At 36.1% G+C, this 20036-nt stretch overlaps 1 protein-coding gene across 1 annotated transcript in view; it reads right to left on the minus strand.

The window, feature by feature from the left end:
• Positions 1 to 234: 234 nt before the first annotated feature.
• The window catches only part of SEMA3C (semaphorin 3C), a 210462-nt gene continuing 190660 nt past the window's right edge, over positions 235 to 20036 (minus strand). Inside the window, exons 13-17 of the mRNA XM_007944851.2 lie at positions 17844 to 17885; positions 13960 to 14117; positions 6973 to 7040; positions 4244 to 4374; positions 235 to 648 (exon numbers count right to left, since the gene is read on the minus strand). Coding sequence (XP_007943042.1) covers positions 235 to 648; positions 4244 to 4374; positions 6973 to 7040; positions 13960 to 14117; positions 17844 to 17885 — 813 coding nt within the window. The remainder of the gene's footprint in view (positions 649 to 4243; positions 4375 to 6972; positions 7041 to 13959; positions 14118 to 17843; positions 17886 to 20036) is intronic.

The raw sequence follows: 20036 nt of genomic DNA on the forward strand, positions 1-20036 counted from the left end.
CTGGGTTAAGTTAAATATTTATATGCACCATGATGACCATGACATGTCTAGTGCTAGTCAATATCATACAAGAAAATGCATGCTCATTTCAGTTCATATAAAATTCACTTTGCGAGTGAATAACCTCTTTTCTCAGAAATTTCCTGCAGATAAAGCCCAGGATTCTTTGCTCAAAATTTCATCACTGGTGACAAACCATGTTTACTGGAAGCACAAGCCCCACATCGGAAAACATTATGACTCTGGCAACTGATTCCTCCTGTTTCGACTTTTCCTGCTGTTGATGAGAGCCTTTAACTTGCCATAGTCCCCTCTCATCTTTTGGGACTCCTCACCCTGTTGATTTTGCTGCCGAGTGTCTTTACAGTATTGATTAATCATCTGCATTTCGGAGTGACTGAATGCCCCCATGATGTCCTTTGGGTGGAAGGGCAAAGCCCTCACTGAGCTGGCCCAGGTCCACGGAGACCATTTGTCAGTCACAACAGCCACCATTTCTGAATCTAAAACTTTGAAGTTGATCTTGGCTATGGTCTGCTTAAAACTGTTTTCTGTTGCAATGCAGTGATACAGTCCTTGGTCAGAATCCTGAATGGAGCGGATCAGGAGTCCTTGTGGAGTGGCTATGATCCGATCGGTCAGCTTGACCTAGGAGAGAGACAGACCAGATTTCTGAAAACTCCACTCTACATGTTTTAAAGAGATAGGATCAACAAATGCACAGTATTGTTGACTTTCACAAATTTGATAAAAGCTCTGAGTGCTAATTAGCTTCCTTCTCAGTGGAAACAGGTTTTTGGTCAGTCTCATTGCCTGTTTTCACATGGGAGATCTTTTCACAGGGCACTGAACTTATTAAAGAGTATGAGGGTGTCTGTCAACCATCTGGCAAAAATAGCTTAAAGTGCATTCCCTTTTGATAGAAGTTCCACATTGGAACAAACACAAAGTTTTGGTTAATTTTGTAATAAGAATCCCAGGCAACATATATAAATGAAATTCACAGATAATTTAAAATACCCGTGTTACACTGGAGTTTTTATATATTATTTTAGCAAAAATACTGATTTGCTAAAAACGGGGAGCTACAACTAAATGGAGAAAAGATTGAAGTTGTCAAAGACTTCATATTATTTGGTTCTACAATCAACACCAATGGAAGCAGTAGTCAAGACATCAGAAGATGTATTGCATTGGGCAAATCTACTGTAAAAGACCTCTTTCAAGGGATGAAAGATTTCTTCTTGAATACCAAGGTGCTTCTAACTCAAACTATGGTATTTTCAGTCATCTCATATATATGTGAGAACTAGATAATGAATAAGGAAGACCGAAAAAGAGTTCATGCTTTTGAGTTGTGGTGTTGGTGAAGAATCCTGAAAGTACCATGGATGGCCAGAACTAACAAATCCGTCCTGGAAGCAGTGCAGCCGGAATGCTCCTTGGAAGAGAGAATGGGCAGACTTTGTCTCACTTATTTTGGTCAAGTTGTCAGAATGGACCATTCCCTAGAGAAGCATATTATGATTGGTAAAGTGGAGGGGACTGCTAACCAGAAGGCTGGCGGTTCAAACCCATCAGCCACTCCTCGGAAGGAAGGTTGGGCAATCCTACTTCCGTAGTGATACTGCCTTGGAAACCCAAGGAGGGGTCGCTATGAGTCGGGGCTGAGTCGACGGCACATAACAACAATAACAACAAAGTGGAGGGTCAGCAAAAGGCCCTCAACGAGATGGACTGACACAGTGGTTGCAATGATGGGCTCAGGTATAACAAGGATTGTTGGGCTTCCACAGGACCAGGAAGTATTTCATTATGCTGTGCACAGGGTCACTGAGAGTCGGACCTGAGTCAATGGCACCTAACAACAACAACAACAACAACAACACAAGGTGCTGAAGGTCAAACTTTGCCTCTCATGGACTTATTTTAATTTTCTTCTTCTTCCACTTGAACTTGCATATGAGAAATTGATACTCTGTTCAGCATTTGTCCCCTGGCCTTGTTCTGACTGATGATATTGAGCTTCTCTATCATCTCTTTTCACAGATGTAATTGATTTGATATCTGTGTATTCCATCCAGTGAGGTCCACATGTACACTTGCTGTTTATTTTGTTGAAAAAAAAAATGTATTTGCAATGAATAAAACATTGTTCTTGCAAAATTCTGTCATGCAAACCCCAGCATCATTTCTATCACCAAGGCCGTATTTTCCAACTATTGATCCTTCTTTGTTCCCAACTTTCACCACTACTTATAAATGCAGCTTGATTGTATGTTTGATCAATTTCAGACTGCACAAGGTGGTAAACATTTTTAATTTCTTCACCATTGGCATTACTGATTGGTGTGTAAATTTGAGTAATAATTGTATTAACTGCTCTTCTTTGTAGGTGCATGGATATTGTCCTATCACTTACAACGTTGTGATATCCTGATCACCTACAACATCAGAATAGATCTTGAAATACTCTTTTTGTAGATGAAAGTGATTCCATTCCTCTTCAATTTGTGATTCCTAACATAGTAGACCATGTCTGATTCAAAATAGCCAATACTAATCCATTTCAACTCACTAATGCCTACGGTATCAATCTTCATGCATTCCATTTCATTTTTGCCAACTTCCAATTTTCCTAGAATCATACTTTGTACATTCCATATTCTGATTAGCAATGGATGTTTGCAACTGTTTCTTATCCTTTTGAGTTATGCCACATCAGCAAATGAAGGCTCTGAAAGCTTTACTCCGTCTACATCATGTAGGTCAACTCATTTTGACATGGCAGCTTTTCCCCAGTCATATTTTGAGTTCCTTCCAACTTCAAGGACTCATTTTCTGGCACTGTAGAAGATAATGTTCTGTTGCTATTCATAAGGTTTCCACTGGATAATTTTTTAAGAAGTAGATAGACAGTTTCCTCATCTTAGTCTGTCTTAGTCTAACAGCCATATTGAAACCTGGCCAGCATGTATGACCCTGCTAGTATTTAAAATATCAATGGCATAGTTTCCAGCATCATAGCAACACACAAGTCACCACAGTACGACAAACTCACAGATGAGTGGTGGTTTTAATTTTCTTTCTTTTTTAGAAAGATAGAATTCTGAGGTAAAAAGGTGGCCTTGAAATTAATCTCATTTATATTTCCTCCAGATAATTAAATCTCCTCTTACACAAGTTGTTATTAGCCTATGGTTAATATTCCAGTGACTGGGGACACAATTTCCCAAACAGCTGTCTTTGGATGAGCAAGTCCGAGAGTTGGAAAGTATTTCCTCGTACAGATCCAACATTTATTTTAGCATCTGCTTCCTATCATTTGGAATCATATCCATTCTGTATAGCCTTAATGAACTTATTATGTAGCAATGAAATTGCCTACAATAGAACAATACATACGTGGAAGGCTCTATCAGACTTTACAATGAACTGCTAATAAGACTACATTTTAAACTACCCTGAAGGCTTCATATCTATTTATCTATCTATCCAGCCATCTATCTATCATCTTTCTATCTTTCTATCTACCTACCTCTTTGCTCATTTTTCAGACAAGTATGACATCAATATTATGGAATTCAATACTTACAATATTTCACCTTTGCCATTTTACAGTGTTTCCCTTTAAAAATAGCTCTTTCCAGTCAGTGAAAGGGTTAGTATAAATATTTTATTTAAAAATCCAGGGTGTTTCCTCACATATCTCTAAATAAAAGTAATGGTCCCATAAACAATGGCTCCATATATTACCTAACTGAAACTGGAGAATTATGAATAATAGAGCAAGGGGAACATTACCACACAGCATAAAAATGTTCTTTGCAATAAGGGTTATAGTTTAGTCTAATTTCTTACTGAGGAAAACTGAAATCTATTTGAAAGCCCCTTTTTATCTGGTGAATCATACAAAGGTGCTGTTGTTTAAGAACCTGGCTTCTGGAGTTGCACCCATCTTGTTTCTTTTACAAATCCTTCCCCACATCAATGCCACACTCTTAATGGCCCCAGCTCTTGTTTCAATCACCATGTTACAGATGTTAGCAGGCAGGGAGGATTTCTAATTAATCCATCAATTCTAAAGACAAATGATTTTAAAGAAGGTGACACTTTTCATCCCCAAGACATAAAAGATGTTCATATGCCTTTTCCTTTTTGTTTGATCTGAACCTCGTTGAAGGACAGTGATTTAATGTCTATTCCTAAGCACTGATTAACTGCACTGTGGTGTATTACTCACCTCTTTCCTCCTGTCTTTGTCTTTCTGTAACAGCCACTTGATAGATGCCTGTGGAGACTTGGGGGCACACTCAAGGAAAGTGGTGTTATTTTTCACCCCATACTGAACAATTTCAGCTGCATTTCTGTATGCTGTAAAGCACAATGAAAAAGAGAGAGGGGTAGTGGAAAGGGAAAGGAGAAGGAGAGAGAAATCGGGGAGATGGGAGAAGGGAGAGGGCATGAGAGGACAGAGGAAGGAGGGGAGAGATGACAGTGAATCTAGAGTAAAATCTACAAGAATGTTAGTTGCTCTATAAAATTAGGATCAATTACAGCAACTAAAAATAACAATCATCATTTAATAGGTAAACTATTATATTGTTTACCTGCCTTGTTTAATCTCAAGTGAAGGAAGAAAGACATAAAACAAATGATGTTTATTCAAGAATTACTCTACTTCCAAGACTGTGCTTAATAATATCATTTCAAACATTTGATTATTACAGCATCCTTGTGAGTTAGGTAATATTTTTCCTTTTCATGGTTAAGGAAACTGAGGCTCAAGTAATTTAAATAACATATTCTAGCCAAAGTCAACACCTGGTCAACATTGAAGGCAGATTTATCCCATCCCTAGACGCCACCCTCAATGTGGTATAGAGGACGTTTGAAAGTACTGGGGAAAGGCAAGAAGCAAGATGTGGCTACAGAGGGATGTAATGGTTGACAGCACAGTCTTCGGAATCAGAGGTACCCAGAATACAACAGTCACTTCACCAATATAGACTGTGTGATCTTAGAAATGTTAATTGACTTCTCTGGGCCTTAGTTTTTCTCAGCTCTACAACATGGATTGTAATATATATATATATATTTTTATGGCTGCTTCTTATCGAAATTTTTAAATCAGGAAAAATATTTAGCATAATTATGTGGTAGCTTAGACTTCACAATAACATGAATAGAATCCTTATTTGTAAAAATGAGTATAACAATAGGCAATGCTTTAGTATGATTTCTGGAGCATTGTTTTAGTAATCTAGTGTTGCCACAGGTGGACAGCTTTAATAAATAGATTTTTTTTTTTTTTTTTTCCACAGTTTGGGAGGTTAGAACTCCAAATTCAAAGCACCAACTCTAATGGAAATTTTTCTCTTTCTGTCAGCTCTGGAGGAAACTTCTTCTTAGTTCCTTGGAAAGCCATGTGTATTGAAATCTATCCTACCTCATCTCTTCTCTGCTCACTTGTTTAATCTCTTTTATATCTCAAAAGAGTTTAACTAAAAAAACACTCTACACTAACCCTGTCTGATTAACATAACAACAACCACTCATTCCCAAATGGAATTATCATCATAGTCATAGAGGTTAGAATCTATAATACATATTTTTTGGGGCAAAATTTACTCTATAACAAGCATTAAATGACATAATTCATTAAAAAGCATTAGCTTGGGTTCTGACACAAAGCCAACATTAATAATTGTTCACCATTACCTCCACTACAGCTATTGCTACCACTATGACTACTGCTACATTGATAAGAAATAAAATACATTCATAAAACACTCAGTAAACAGAGAAATGGTACCCTGTATTTAGTCCTTCAATTAGACATTTGGAGGAATTAAGCAAAATTTGTCTTAATTTGCTCCTTGGGTGTAGTTAGTAACAAGGATGCCATACTTTACTAAAGAAAAGGCCATACATAAAAAGATTGACAAAAGAAGTTTCAGCTTTAGTTGTTAGCAACTGTAGATCCAGAACACCTTGGTGAGCCAGGGGAAGGTCTGCTGAGAGTTACCTGCAGAGCTTTGAACCAGTTCTTCCTGGATCAGTCATGGCCAGTTAAGTGAGAGTGGAATGGATCCAAATTTGTAAAATGTGGGTGTACTGGGACTGGGCAAAATTGCAAGTCAATGCCCTGCTAGAAACTTAATCTCCCTCTTAGAAAGAAGGGCAATGTGTGTGTTGCATAGCAAGCAAACCTCTTGACCATCAGAGTGGGAAACAATGGTGTCCAGCTCAAAGATGGCAGCAAATTGCACCACTTTGAGTGTGTGTCAATCTCCACAGTCCTGGCAATAATCCAGTCCCCAGCATCAGACTCCTAACAGGGCTCCTATGCCTCTTCCAAGTCTCCCATTCCAGGGTTTTGACCTATAATTTTCCCTGTCCTGGTTATCATTCCAGTATACCACATTTTACAAATTCAGATCTGCTTCAATTTCATTTCATCAGCCATGACTGAACTGGTTCAAAGCCCTGGTTACTTGTTGAGTGTGAGGAAGACATTGGTGGACAAAGTGTAATAACAGATTGTCTCCATGTCAGCATGATAAAGAAGGGATCAGGTTAAATGTCGAATACAAGGCAAGATTGTCCAAAGTATACAGAATGGTTATTACTTATAAAACTAAGGTGCTGTTCTATTTGTTTTTCAAGGGTAAGTACAAAATCAAAATGTTTCTTTCCTTAGAAAGAAAATAGACGCTAAGAAAATCTATAATTACCATCCATGTAAAAGATCTATAAATACTATACTTAAGGTATCTATATACTCAGACATAGTACTTTTAGTGTACATACAAATATTTTGCTTTTTATTTATTATACATGAACACTAATAATTTTATAGCAAATCTTTCTTTAAAATGACGTGTAAGATCTTATGTGATATTTCCCTTACTGAAATATGAAATGGAGCGTAGCTGCTCTACAAAATTTACCATTGTTCATTTTTAGTACCTTTCAGATTAAACCCTCTGCACTGAGTCAATGGATTTCCATGTCTCACATCTTGTCTTCGACTCCTCCTATAAGTACAGAAATACAAAACTGTGACTTAGAATTAATATGGCCAGTTAAAGTGTGGTAAATGATTGTTAATTAATTTTGTAGCCATTTCATACTCTTAAAAAAAGAAAAAAAGTGGTCTGTTTATTTGACTTGGCATCTGACAATATTCATTCAATGCCTCCATGATGGTGCAGGTACTTTCCTTGTTTTCCAATTAGAGTAAATTCAGTTCCTTCCCATCTACTGTTGTGATAGAATTGTTATGAAACTCTTATTGTATATATGTCCTGAGTAACGTCTTCTTCTTCTTGTTGTCAGTTGTCATTGAGTCCATTCTGACTCATGACGACCCCATGTGTACAGAGTAGAACTGTTCTATATGGTTTCCAAGGTAATGACCGTTTGAAAGCAGATCTCCAGGCCTGTCTTCTGAGGGGCCTCTGAGTAGGCTCAAACCACCAACTTGTTAGCTAACATTTAACCATTCATGCCACCCAGGGAGTCCATGAATAATTTCATAGTCAATAGTATAAATTTTTAGTTTAGAGTCATTTATCCAAAATTTTCTAAAATGATAACGTCTAAAGTACAAACTTACTAGCATTTTCTAGCTTATGAAAATTTTTCTTAAAAAAAAAAACACAAAAAACTTATTTAACAAAAGTCAACACTTTCTAACATTTCCAGACATAGTAAAAACTTTTCTAAAACAAGTAATATATATAATGTAGACATTTAATACAAAGTTAAGCAAAATTGGTCATTCACTAGAGTAAGAGTTTTCCCTCAATTTTTTATTTTGAAAAATTTCATGGTTACAGAAAAGTTAGTATAGGAATATAATAAACAGTGGTACACCTGGATTTATTAATTGTTATGTTTTGTCATTTTATTATTTTAATTCTCTTATATGTATAAATGTTTTGTATATATAGTATGTATGCATACATATGAAAATCTTTAGAAATAAAGTTGTAGACATAATATTCACCCTTATCTACTTTTTTGCATAATAATTACTTCACTGTCTGACTCTTAGATTCACTAAGTCTTTTGGTTTCAATCGTAATACATAATGTAACAAATCAAAACAGAGCAACTGAAATCTTCTGGGAAATGCATCATGGATCTGAACAATGCTATAAGCAAGAAGGAAGAAAACTCTAAATAATGGAAGCATAGTGATAAATTGAAAGTTTCCTCTCAATGTTGAAAAATAAATGAGTATATCACTTAAATGTTTTAATTCTTTATTCTCATTATTTTTACCCTTAAAAATAAATTAAAATATTCAACATTAAGAACCAGAAATATTACAATCACACAGTAGTTATTAAATTTACAGGGCAAAATTAATCTCAATCAATAAACACAGAAGAAATAATATCATCTAAGCAACAGTTAATTTAAAGCAATCCCACTGACATTGAGTCAGATCTGACTCATAACGACCTCCACCTTGGGTTTCCGAGATGGTATCACTATGGAAGTAGATTGTCCAACCTTCCTTCCAAGGAGTGGCTGATGGGTTTGAACTGCCAGCCTTCTGGTTAGCAGTCAAATGGCTTAGGCACTATGCCACCAGAGCTCCTTATTATTAACAGCAATAGTTAACAGTTTATAAAAATAATGGAACACATAAATCTATTTATGGAAATATATACATAAACTACCACTTAAATATTCCTTTTCTAAAAAGACCACCCTGTCTTCATTTAATTATATAATCTTATACAGACACAGACACACACACAAAATAGAAATGTTAGTCACACTTATCTCAGGAAATACAATTAGCACTATAATCTGGAATAGCTCTTATATCAGGGTTTTACTGCCTTACATTTGCTATGTTTTAAAGCCATGACATTATTTACTGCCAACTTGAGAGTATATTATAAAGAGCACCATGTGAGAGTTCTTGGACTGAACTGGTCATTTTCAGCCATCTAGGCAAGCAGTATCACTCATGATGGTTGAATTTACTGTCCTGTGATCCACACTATGTAGTGGTTTACTCATGTATACAAACCCTGAAACTGGCCAATCTGAATTTACAGTATCACAAAGCTTCCAAACATTCAAATACAGAAAAGAACATTATTATGGCTTGGCTTAAGTGATGAGACCAGCAAACCAGCCTTCTGAGTCTTTTGTACATGCAGGGTCCCTTAATACATTCATATAAGCATTCCAAAAGCATTCTGGGAGGCAAAGTAGTATTATGTTGCATGCAAGAATTCAGATTTGGCTTAAGTTGCCATGTTTCCTCCATTATATTCCTTCAGATAAACAATGAAATCATTTTCTTCTTGTATAAAAAAAAAAAAAAGCATATATTTACTTGAAAATCGAACTGATTGTCTTGTCTTAAAAAAGTTTCTAACTACATGTCTGAATCCAAATAAATAAATAAATAAGGCACTAAATTGCTATACTTGAAACAAATACACACATATTTAAGATACTGGAGAGTAGAGGAGAGCTCTGGTGTCTGGTGGCATAGTGCCTAAAGCATTTGCCTGCAAACCAGAAGGCTGGCAGTGCAAACCCACTAGCCACTCCCCGGAAGGAAGACTGGGCAAACTACTTCCGTAAAGATACCACCTTGGAAACCCAAGGAGGGGGTTTCTATGAGTTGCAATTGACTCAACGGTAGTGAGTTTGGGTTTTGCTTAGTTTTAGATAGTAGAGACAAAAAATGTGTGCATGGCTTACCATAAACCAACTTTTTTAAAAAGGAGAAACTACTAAGTCAATGACATATAATAACTTTATTATGTTAAAGTCTGGATTCCAATCAATTTCTAAGTATAATAATACTTCTCTGTTTCCATACAAAGGGCTTGTTTTCACTTTTCATTCTTATGAATTCCTCTAAGTGATCTTTGTGTTTCAGAAGATAGAAAGTACAATCAGGTAGGATAACACTATTAAAGAAAATAAAAGTGACAAAGATTCCAACTGATTATTAAATCTTTATGATTTAGTCTCTCAAGGAAATAAATCCTGCAAATGGGAAATGAATGTATTGTTAATTCATTCAGCAAACATGCAAGTATACACTATAAGTATATATACTTTACTCACTTTATATTCACTATATATATGTGTGTGTGTGTGTGTGTATTCATATATATATATATATATATATGCTCTATAAGTATAAAAGTATATGAGTTCATTATAAGTATATGCTTAACTAAGTTTAGAGACAATGTGGAGGATTTAAATAGTACAGATAGTTTCAGTGAAACCTCCAACAGGCTATAAAAGAACATGTGTAGAACAAGGAATCTCTTTTCTGGGTGTTCATGGTAGAATTAAGATGATCAAGAGAGCTCTCTGAATGACTGATACTATCCATCTCAGTCCATGACACACCACTTGATACCAAAACAGTAAAATATAGCAAGAGAGTTTGAGGTATTTGTTTCTCTAAAACGAAATGATTAAGATCACAATTTTTGGTGTGAGGATGACAACACAGAATCTGTGTTTGGGCACACATACTGAAAAAGGATAAATGGGGTTACCACAATAGGTGGGAGAGCACATGTGCAAAGGAACCAGCTAACATATCAGCAGAAAATTTTAAAATATAAACACATCTTCAATATAACATGATACTTTATAGATAGTATGGAATTTTATTGGAAAAAATATTTCATAAATCTAAATATGTGCTGGTCAAAGCTAAGATCTCTAAGTATTTACTTATAGGACTATTGCAAAATTCCTTCTTTAGTATCCAGAGTAGAGGCATTTCTTCCTTGAAAAGTGTAATACTTTGGCTTCCTTCAGCACTAAATCTGGTTACTAGATAAAAGACTGCATTCCAGGTGTTGTTGTTGTTGTTAGGTGCCGTCGAGTTGTTTCCAACTCATAGCAACCCCATGCACAGCAGAACAAACACTGCCCAATCCTGTGCCAGCTCCATGATCCCTGCTATACTTGAGCCCATCATCGCAGCCACCGTGTCAATCCATCTCATTGAAGGCCTTCACCTCTTTTGTCAACCCTCCACCATACCAAGCATGACATGCTTCTCCAAGGAATGGTCCCTTCTGACAACATGACCAAAATAGGTGAGACGAAGTCTGGGCATTCTTGCCTCCAAGGATCATTTCGGGTGCACTTCCTCCAGGACAGATCTGTTAGTTCTTTTAGCAGTCCATGGTACTTTCAGCATTCTTCGCCAGCACCACAACTCAAAAGCATCAACTCTTCTTCGGTCTTCCTTATTCATTGTCCAGCTCTCACATGCATACGAGGTGATTGGAAATATCATGGCTTATGTCACGTGCACCTTAGTCCTCAAGGAGACATTCTTGCTTCTCAGCAATTGAAACAGTTCCTTCACGGTTGACCTTCCCAATGCTACACGTCGTCTAATGTCCTGACTGCTGCTTCCATTGGCATCAATCGTAGAACCAAGCAACGTGAATTCTTTGACAACTTCAATTGTCTCTCTATTTATTGTGATGCTGCTCATTGGTCCAGTTGTGAGGATTTTTGTTTTCTTTATGTTGAGATGTAATCCATACTGCAGACTGTATTCTTAAACATTCATCAGTAGGTGCCTTAAGTCATCCTCACTTTCAGCAAGCAAAGTTGTATCATCTGCGTATCTCAAGTTGTTAATGATCCTTCCTCCAATTCTGATGCCACGTTTTTCTTCATATAGTTCAGCTTCTTGGATTATTTGCTCAGATGTTAGAGATGCCAAATTCTAGAACTTCTAATCAGAAGAAAATATTGCCTTATGGATACTTAGTTATGGTAATAACTTTAAAATATTAATACTATCATATTTGGCAGAGCAAGACAAATGTGGTTGAAAAATAACAGTATTTTTTATTTGAGACTGTATTTGGAATTACTTCTCAGCCTCTTTGTGCCTGAGTTCAGAGCCAAGTCCATGGCAAAGACAGAGGATCTCAGAGTAACGCAGCCCAGAAATTCTTATTAGAAATTGAAGGAGACCATGGACTTCTTGTCTAAATCTTAAATCAACTTGGAGGAATATAGGGTCTTTGTACTCAGATACTAGACTCTGGGTTGAAAGAGGAGTTCTCTTTCTGTCTCATGCCTTTACTGCATCCCACCTAGGCTACTCCTCTCCATTCCAAGTCCTATTTCTAACTGCTTGCTCAACATCTCCACTTGAGTATCTAATAGGCATCATTAACTTACAACGTCTTTCTGCCCACAGGTCTGCTCCTTCTACAGTCATCCCTTTCTCAGGGAATGGTATCTCCATATTTTCAAATACTTGGATCTCTCTGACCCTTCTATTTCTCTAACAACCCATATGCATTATATCAGCAGACCACTTTTCACCAACTCTACCTCTGTCATCCCAATGCAACCCATCATTGTATCTCATCGGAGTCATTAAAGTAGCCTCCTAACTAGGGTCACAGCTTCTGCTCCTCCTCTCCCCCCTTCCTACTTCAAGGCTATAACCCCAGCCAAATCCAGCTAGAGTGAGCTTTTTAAACTAAAGTCAAATAATATCACTCATGTGTTCAAAAACCCTCAGTAGTTTTCCATCTTACTCTAAATACAAACTTCAGTGGTGCCTAAAGTCCTACCTGATCTGGCCTTTTGACTTCATTTCTTCTTATCCTTTCTTCTCATTATGGTATAGCCTCATTAGCTGTGGTGCTGTTCTTGTACGATTCAGGAGTACTCCAGCTCTAAGGCTTGCAGATCGTCCTCTAGAATGCTATTACCCTGGATAATGCCCTGGTGCCATTCTTTGTCACATTCAAGCTGTTGTTCAATGTCACTCCCACATAAGGCCTTCTCTGATGACCCACTTAACATTTCAACATTTACATTGATTCACTATTTAATTTACTGTATTTTTTCCTTAAGAATTTATTCTTCATGAAGGCAGAGATTTTTGTCTTTTTCTTGTTGTTGCTGGTGTTGTTTTCACTGTAAATTCTTAGCTCATAGAACATTGCCAGCCAGATATTTGTAGCTTAATAAATTTTTGTTGAAGTCATGGATAAAAGGACCAGAATATTCTTGATAAGAAGAAGTACTAGGACTGTTTTAATCAGTCAAGGTCCTTAAAGACCTATGTCTGTGACAGAGAATAAAAGACCTACAATACACTATCAACCCAGTACTTTACTTCAAAGGTCATTGTTGCTCATAGTTCATTCTATTTTCTCCCCCCTTGCTAACCCTGAGTTATAGGTGCTGGGCCCTGTCCCTCAGCATGACTCATGAGGGTATGCCTGAAAACAGCTGTGAGCTTGGCTGACTCTGAATTCTGCTCATGTTTTGCTCTACAATCAACTTCTCCACTGGGGACCCTTCCAACCTGGTATAGCACACTATGAGTAAGCTTCTGCTTGGAAAAAAAAAAATACCCCACAGCAGACTGCCTTCTCTCTCTCAACACAACCAGCAATCATGCACTTCCACTCTAAGGCAAAAGCATGGCCACCAAAACTTTGAAAACAAATCAGGGTACCCATCCTGGAGAAATGCTCCTGTCCATTGAACTAATTCAGGTATTTGATAACATCATAATAAGCAGCTTGGAGAAACCCTAGGGGAGTCACATTTAAATGACTTATATAAAAGAAACAAAAAAGACATTAATTAGGTAAGGTGAGGAAAAAACTAAATGCTGCTTAAAATATTTGATGGGTTGGGAGGGGTGTTGCAGAGGAGCCTTTACAGTGGAAAATAATCTTTCCAAAGTATTGTGCTCTGCAATTAACAGCTATGGCTGTGTTATAAAACATAGTCATTTTCTTCATTCAAAGATTATCTATGGTGCTAAAACACAGCTATTACTCTTGGTACTATTTTTCAAGTATTCCACAATGGAGCGGGCTTTCGTGGTTTGGAGTGCTGTTGTACTGTTCAGTGACTTCAGTTTTGATTTCCAGCTGAATGTCCAGTACTCACCGCTTCCCAGTCGGGTAGAACCTGGAGCAAGAATGGCCATCCCAGGCACAGTAAGGGTCCCTTGCCAGGCAGCAGTCGGCACAGGCTGTGCCGTAGATGTGGCAGCGATGCAGAGACACCTGGGCGATCCCTTCATTGGAGCTCACATACAACTGTTGCTGTTAGAGGAATGAAAAGGATTTATTTCAGATGTGGAAGTTAAAAGAAGACTTTCAGCAGAATACATTATAATACATGTCCATAAAACCTTGGATTCTTTTTGAGTAGACTAAAACTGAGACGCAAAGTTCAGAAGGATATAAAGCCAAAGTAAATAGATTTTTCCTATGTTAATGTGCATAACGTGACCAGTTTTCCGCTTAACAAAAAAGAGAGAGCTCAGAGCACTATGTAGAATGGTAATGTGTTTTAGACATTGGGAATCAATGCTCTCTCAGGTTTGAGCTAATATATGACAGATTTAAATTATGATGTTTTCTTTTTCTTTGAATACTGTCTCTCAGTAAAGAGCAAGCCAACCTTCTTATTCTTCAAGTCTGGCAAAATATCACCTTGTAAAGCTTCCTGGGTAATGCAAATGGTTAAGGGTTTGAGTACTAGCTGAAAGGCTGTCAGTGTGAACCTTCTCAGAGGTGTTCCAGAAGACAGGCCTGGCAATCTGACCCCTAAAAGCCTTGAAAATCCCATGGAGTAGTTCTACTCGGAGCACATGGAGTCGTCGTGAGTCAGAATTGGCTCAGAAGCAACTAACAACAACCAATTAAAGGGCATTTTTAGGCTTAAAAAAAAAATAGCTGATACTAAGTTTTAGATAAAATTTAAAAAAAATGTATCACTTGCCTTTCAAAGTAACATATCACTCACGAACACTGTTTCTAGAAAAATATCAGTAATTTATACATAGACATATCTTAAAATTACTGCATGACTCAGGAATGTTCATCACCCCAAAGAAGTCACGAATAGATTTCAGCCTCTTTCATTTCTAAGATGCCCACAGCTTATGATACCGCTCACATATACATATGATACTGCTTTGTTTACAAGGGCTCTTGGGAGTCAAAGGAATGAGTTTCTGATGCAGACTTCTCATTTTCCAAAGGCTTGAAATGATATAATCCATATTAGTATTGACTCTCCAAACTGGTTCATTTTCATTAGTACTACTGCAGCTTGAACAGATTCATGCATGCAAGTGCTCTCACACACAAATTCATATAAATATATGTACATACATATACATTTAAAAATTACAATCCATTAGGATCATTGGTTCAACAGGCTCCAGAGCTAGACCTTATAGATTCAAATCCCATTTCAGTAGCTAATCTTCAATGTAACCTTTCTGAATCTCAGCTTTTTAATTGGTAAAATTGTGATAATATAGCACTACCCCATGGAGTTGTAGAGAAAATCAATGTTGTAAGGGCCAACTCCATGTAAAATGCTTAGGACAGTCATTGAGTCATAGGAAGTGTTCGATGAATAATAATTAATAGCAGTAATAGAGTAAAGTATCAATGAACAAGCTGTCACTCTAAAATTTCAACTCTAACCAATAATTTGAATCACATATCACTTTATTACATTTAATGCAAAATAGTAATTTTATTAATTTTTCAGATAATTTCCTGAAAATGATTGATTCCCAAGTTGGGCATTGAAACTACAAGAAAATAACTTTGTGTTTTGACAATAACCATCTCTCTCAGAGGATATGAAATAAGTGCTTATGGAGTAAATTAAAGAATAAAATAGGAGAAGACATCAGTTTCATTAGAATAGTTTACAGAAAATACTTTATTTGAAGAAAAGATAGAGCTGGTTGCATTCTAAAAATTCTATTTTTTTTCTTAATCCAACTTTTCTGTTATGTGAAGTTAAACAATAAATTAGAGAATTAAAGAAGCATAAATTAATAATAAAACAATTTGTGCACTAGGAAATATACTAAATTTATGGCACTTAAGTATTTATAAAATGTCATGATCAATTTGTAATCCTCTCACACTGAAAAAATAATGCACTTTGCAGTTGTGCAAATGAATTACTGAGTCGAATAATTACTCCCACCCTGAATCTAATTGGTTTTAATTTTTTTTAATTATCTACAATAAAAGATACTGATGTTGAAACAGATTTAATATTCTCTTAATCTCATTTATGACTGTGTGTGTTGACTGTAATCTTGTAGAACAGATTGTGAGCTAAAATAATTTGCAACTTGTAATTGTGTACAGAATTACTATGTCACACAAATGGCTGTGTCCATTTTGAATTTTGCTATGACCCTTTCTCTTTCCATTACACTACTTCAAACAAAGGGCTTCCCTGCTGACTTCAAAGCCAATCCTGACTTGGGATCAGCTCCGTAGGATGTTAGGCAAAATTATGAATGACTTCTTATCACTTGGGAAAATGTTTCTTGTGCAGCACACAAACATTTTTACAGATGAGATCTTTCACTCCGTTGTATCTTATTTATTTTTCTTTATAAAATTTACTGAAGTAAAAAGGGCACAAGACTAAAAAGAAACAGTTCTTCATCTGGAACAGACCAAATATGGTGAAGAGCACTAAAATTATGTAATCAATGGTACTAACCATAAAACCTTTTTCTAGGTTCCAAGAAAAATAAGTCTCAGGCTTTTAAAGATAGCATTTATTGAGGACTCACTTTATTTTAGACAATTTATATAAATTAACGTGTTTGTGAGAAATGCATTGCCTCACAGATGCAAAACTCAGGTCAAGAAGGTTAACGATATGTTCATAATTTATGGCCAAGTTGGGATTCAAATGCATGTCAACCCCACACTGTAGCCTATTTCATTTTGACAGTGCTCCTCTATCCCGTAGAATTTTTGTGTTTCAGATAATGCCTTTGGGTACGAAAAGAGGCATATTTTGCTGAGACTGAAATTGGAGTTTTCCTTTCTATAATCATATGTGGGCAGGTGCAGCACAAAGTAGAAGATTAAGCATTTCTGAAAACAATAGTCAAACATTCTCCAAATTCTGAACCCAGATCTAGCTTATATTTGAGACATACAGGTTCTTTTTTTTTTTTAATGGTACATATAAACCTTAGAAATAGCATTTCCTTAAACATAAGCATAAAAGAATGCATCACACATTTCAAACACATGTCAGTAGCAAGAACTCAAAAAAGAGGACTGATGACTCATTCCAAGTGCCCAAGAATGTTTGTGATGTCATGTTGTTGTTGTTGTTATGTGCCGTCGAGTCAGCCCCGACTCATAGCGACCCCTCCTTGGGTTTCCGAGGCAGTGTCACTACGGAAGTAGGATTGCCCAACCTTCCTTCCGATTGTGATGTTATAGTAGCTCAAATATTATGCTAAATGATTTCCTTAGAAAGGTAATTTTTATTTTGGTTGGCTTCACACACTGTAACATGAAAATATTGGACATAAAACATGTTGGAATATCTTGCTGTTTATATGCTCTGTTCTGTTGGATTTTTACAAAATATAAACCAAAATATAAACTTATTTACAAAATATAAATCTGTTTGTGATGTTATAGTAGTTCAAACATTATGCTAAATGATTCCCTTAGAAAGGTGATTTTTATTTTGGTTGACTTCACACACTGTAAATTTGAGAATATTGGACACACAACATATTGAAATAGCTTGCTGTTTATATGCTCTGTTCTGATGGATTTTTACAAAATATAAACCTATTTAGTCTGCCACTAACAGCTTGTAAATTCCACATTAAAATCAAAGTGATTTTTTGTGGTATACTTTGAATAAGTTAACTATCTGGCTAATATTGAAACTAATTTTTCAGAAATTACAAAATATGTCTTCCAAAATACCTATGAAGAAAATAAATAAGGATTAATTTTTTTCCTTACCTTTTTGGATGAAATTTTCATGGTTGTTATGGGAGCATAATTCTGAAAGTTTAAAAAAAATCATGTTAATTACTCCAATGATCATTAAAAGGATTTCACAACTCAGCAAAAGTTTTTACTCTTTGTTAATATTCTGGGAGCTATAACTTCCCTCTACACACACACACACACACACACACACACTTTGAAAGTTAAGTGATGCCTGTCTATTCAATGCATTTTCCTCTTTTGAGACTAAAGATGGGTTTGTTACATATGTACATAACTAAAATCAACAAAATATTAATTATAGTACATCCACCAATGTAGGAGGTACAGTAGTTAAACACTAGACTGCTAACTGAAAGGTGCAAACCCACCAGCTGCTCCATGGGAGAAAGATGTGGCAGCCTGCTTCCATAAAGCTTTACAGTCTTGGAAACCCTATGGGGCAGTTCTACTCTGTCCTATAGAGTCTCTATGAGTAGGAATTGACTTGACAGCAACAGGTTAAGGGCATTACCAAAGCACAGGAGAAAATGAAAACTTTGAGAAGAAAAATTATGAGGAACATAAATAAATAGACACATTTAGGAAAATGTGTCTATTTGTATTTCTAAAGACAAGGGTCTGCAACTTAACTACAATGGTACATAGTATGCTAAGACTCACAAGAAGACATAAAATCTTTGTTCAGCATATTAGTTATGCACTAAATAAGACCATTTCTTTCCCCATAATGCTGTTGTCATCTGTGCCAAGAAGGTACATTCAATGTTCCAATCTGGATTGCTAGGAAAGCATCATTGATATATACTTCCCAAAACATCATTTTGGGTGAAGATTAATAGGTTGATAACACTTTTATATTTTTATTGCTCTAGATCTTTAACAGCCTAAGATTTCTGGACAGAGAAATAAAGAGCTGTTGTCCCATTACTTGGAGTATTGTCTAGGCTGGTTGCCTAATGCTATTTCATATATATGTATCAGCCTAGCTATTTCATAAAGGATACTGTCTTCTTCTTTAACCTAGTTGGATAATCATTCACTTGGATCTATAGGATCAATAGCAAGTGAACTTTAATGTCTCCATGAAATTACTTCTTTCTGCTCCATCTTCTTCCCTTCTCTTCAATTACTCCATGTCCACACATGAATGCACTAGTCCAACTAACCCTGTCTTTACCTCTTATTTTGATATTGGCCTTGATCATCTAGTTGCTTATAAGTTGTTGTAGTGATTTGTTGTGACCAAGGTCAGGGCAACCTTAGATGAAGAACAAGGAAACAATAACAAGAGAAGTGGAGAACAGATCATCAAAAAAAGTACACCTTGAAATATTGACTTTAATCAATAACTCAGGATTGGATTTGGACAGTGGAGTTGGGCAGGCTGTGGATTGTCACCTGATTGTATTCCTCCACCAGCCAAGAACTTTGAATAAGAGACTATTTTTCACTTGCCAAATGTTGTTTTGGAAAAACATTAGCCTGAACCATAAGCATTAATTCTCTTTGCTGGTGGCAAAGAAATGCTAGAAAATGTCCTCTTTTCATAAATGAGAATTACTGAAAGAATCTAAGAATTTTCTCAAATAGCAATACTTTCTGAAAGTCACTTAATTGTTAGCTTTACCTCTTAAATGTTATTTAAATAAATCAAGTGAGAAAGCTCTGCAAATCAATTTTACTCAACATTATTTTTCACTCTGGTGTTTCATATACTTATAATGATTTTAAAAGAGAAAGTATGAATAGCTCTAACGTTCAATTGCAATAATTTTTGACAGTCGCTTAAATACACATCAAAAAATGTGTTACAATTTATATCCACCTAGACAACCACTAATAGTTAAGCTTGGGGAAACTGTACTGATTTTAGAAAATATTATGAACAGAGGTTTAAAAGAAGATATTGTGGTTCTTCGCTCTATAAAAATGAAGTGCCTGATGTTTAAAAGTTATGTTGATTTTCCTGTGGTACATCAGTGTGACACTTAGCTAAGGAACTGCTTCAATTTAAATGTGTTATTTCCTCACATGCCCATCACTGTGTATCATACACACCCAATTATTTTTACCTCACCTCAGAAAATGTGACACAAACACTGTGCTGAAGACAGTAACTGTATTCGGTGTGTCTCTTGACTTAGCCACATCAATCACTGGTACACGCATCAGTAAGAAAGCCGAAACATTTTTTAGTCTCAC

The sequence above is a fragment of the Orycteropus afer genome, unplaced genomic scaffold, assembly GCF_000298275.1.
Source record: "Orycteropus afer afer isolate SDZICR_OR568_19922 unplaced genomic scaffold, OryAfe1.0 scaffold00007, whole genome shotgun sequence".
In the NCBI taxonomy this organism is placed as follows: Eukaryota; Metazoa; Chordata; class Mammalia; order Tubulidentata; family Orycteropodidae; genus Orycteropus; species Orycteropus afer.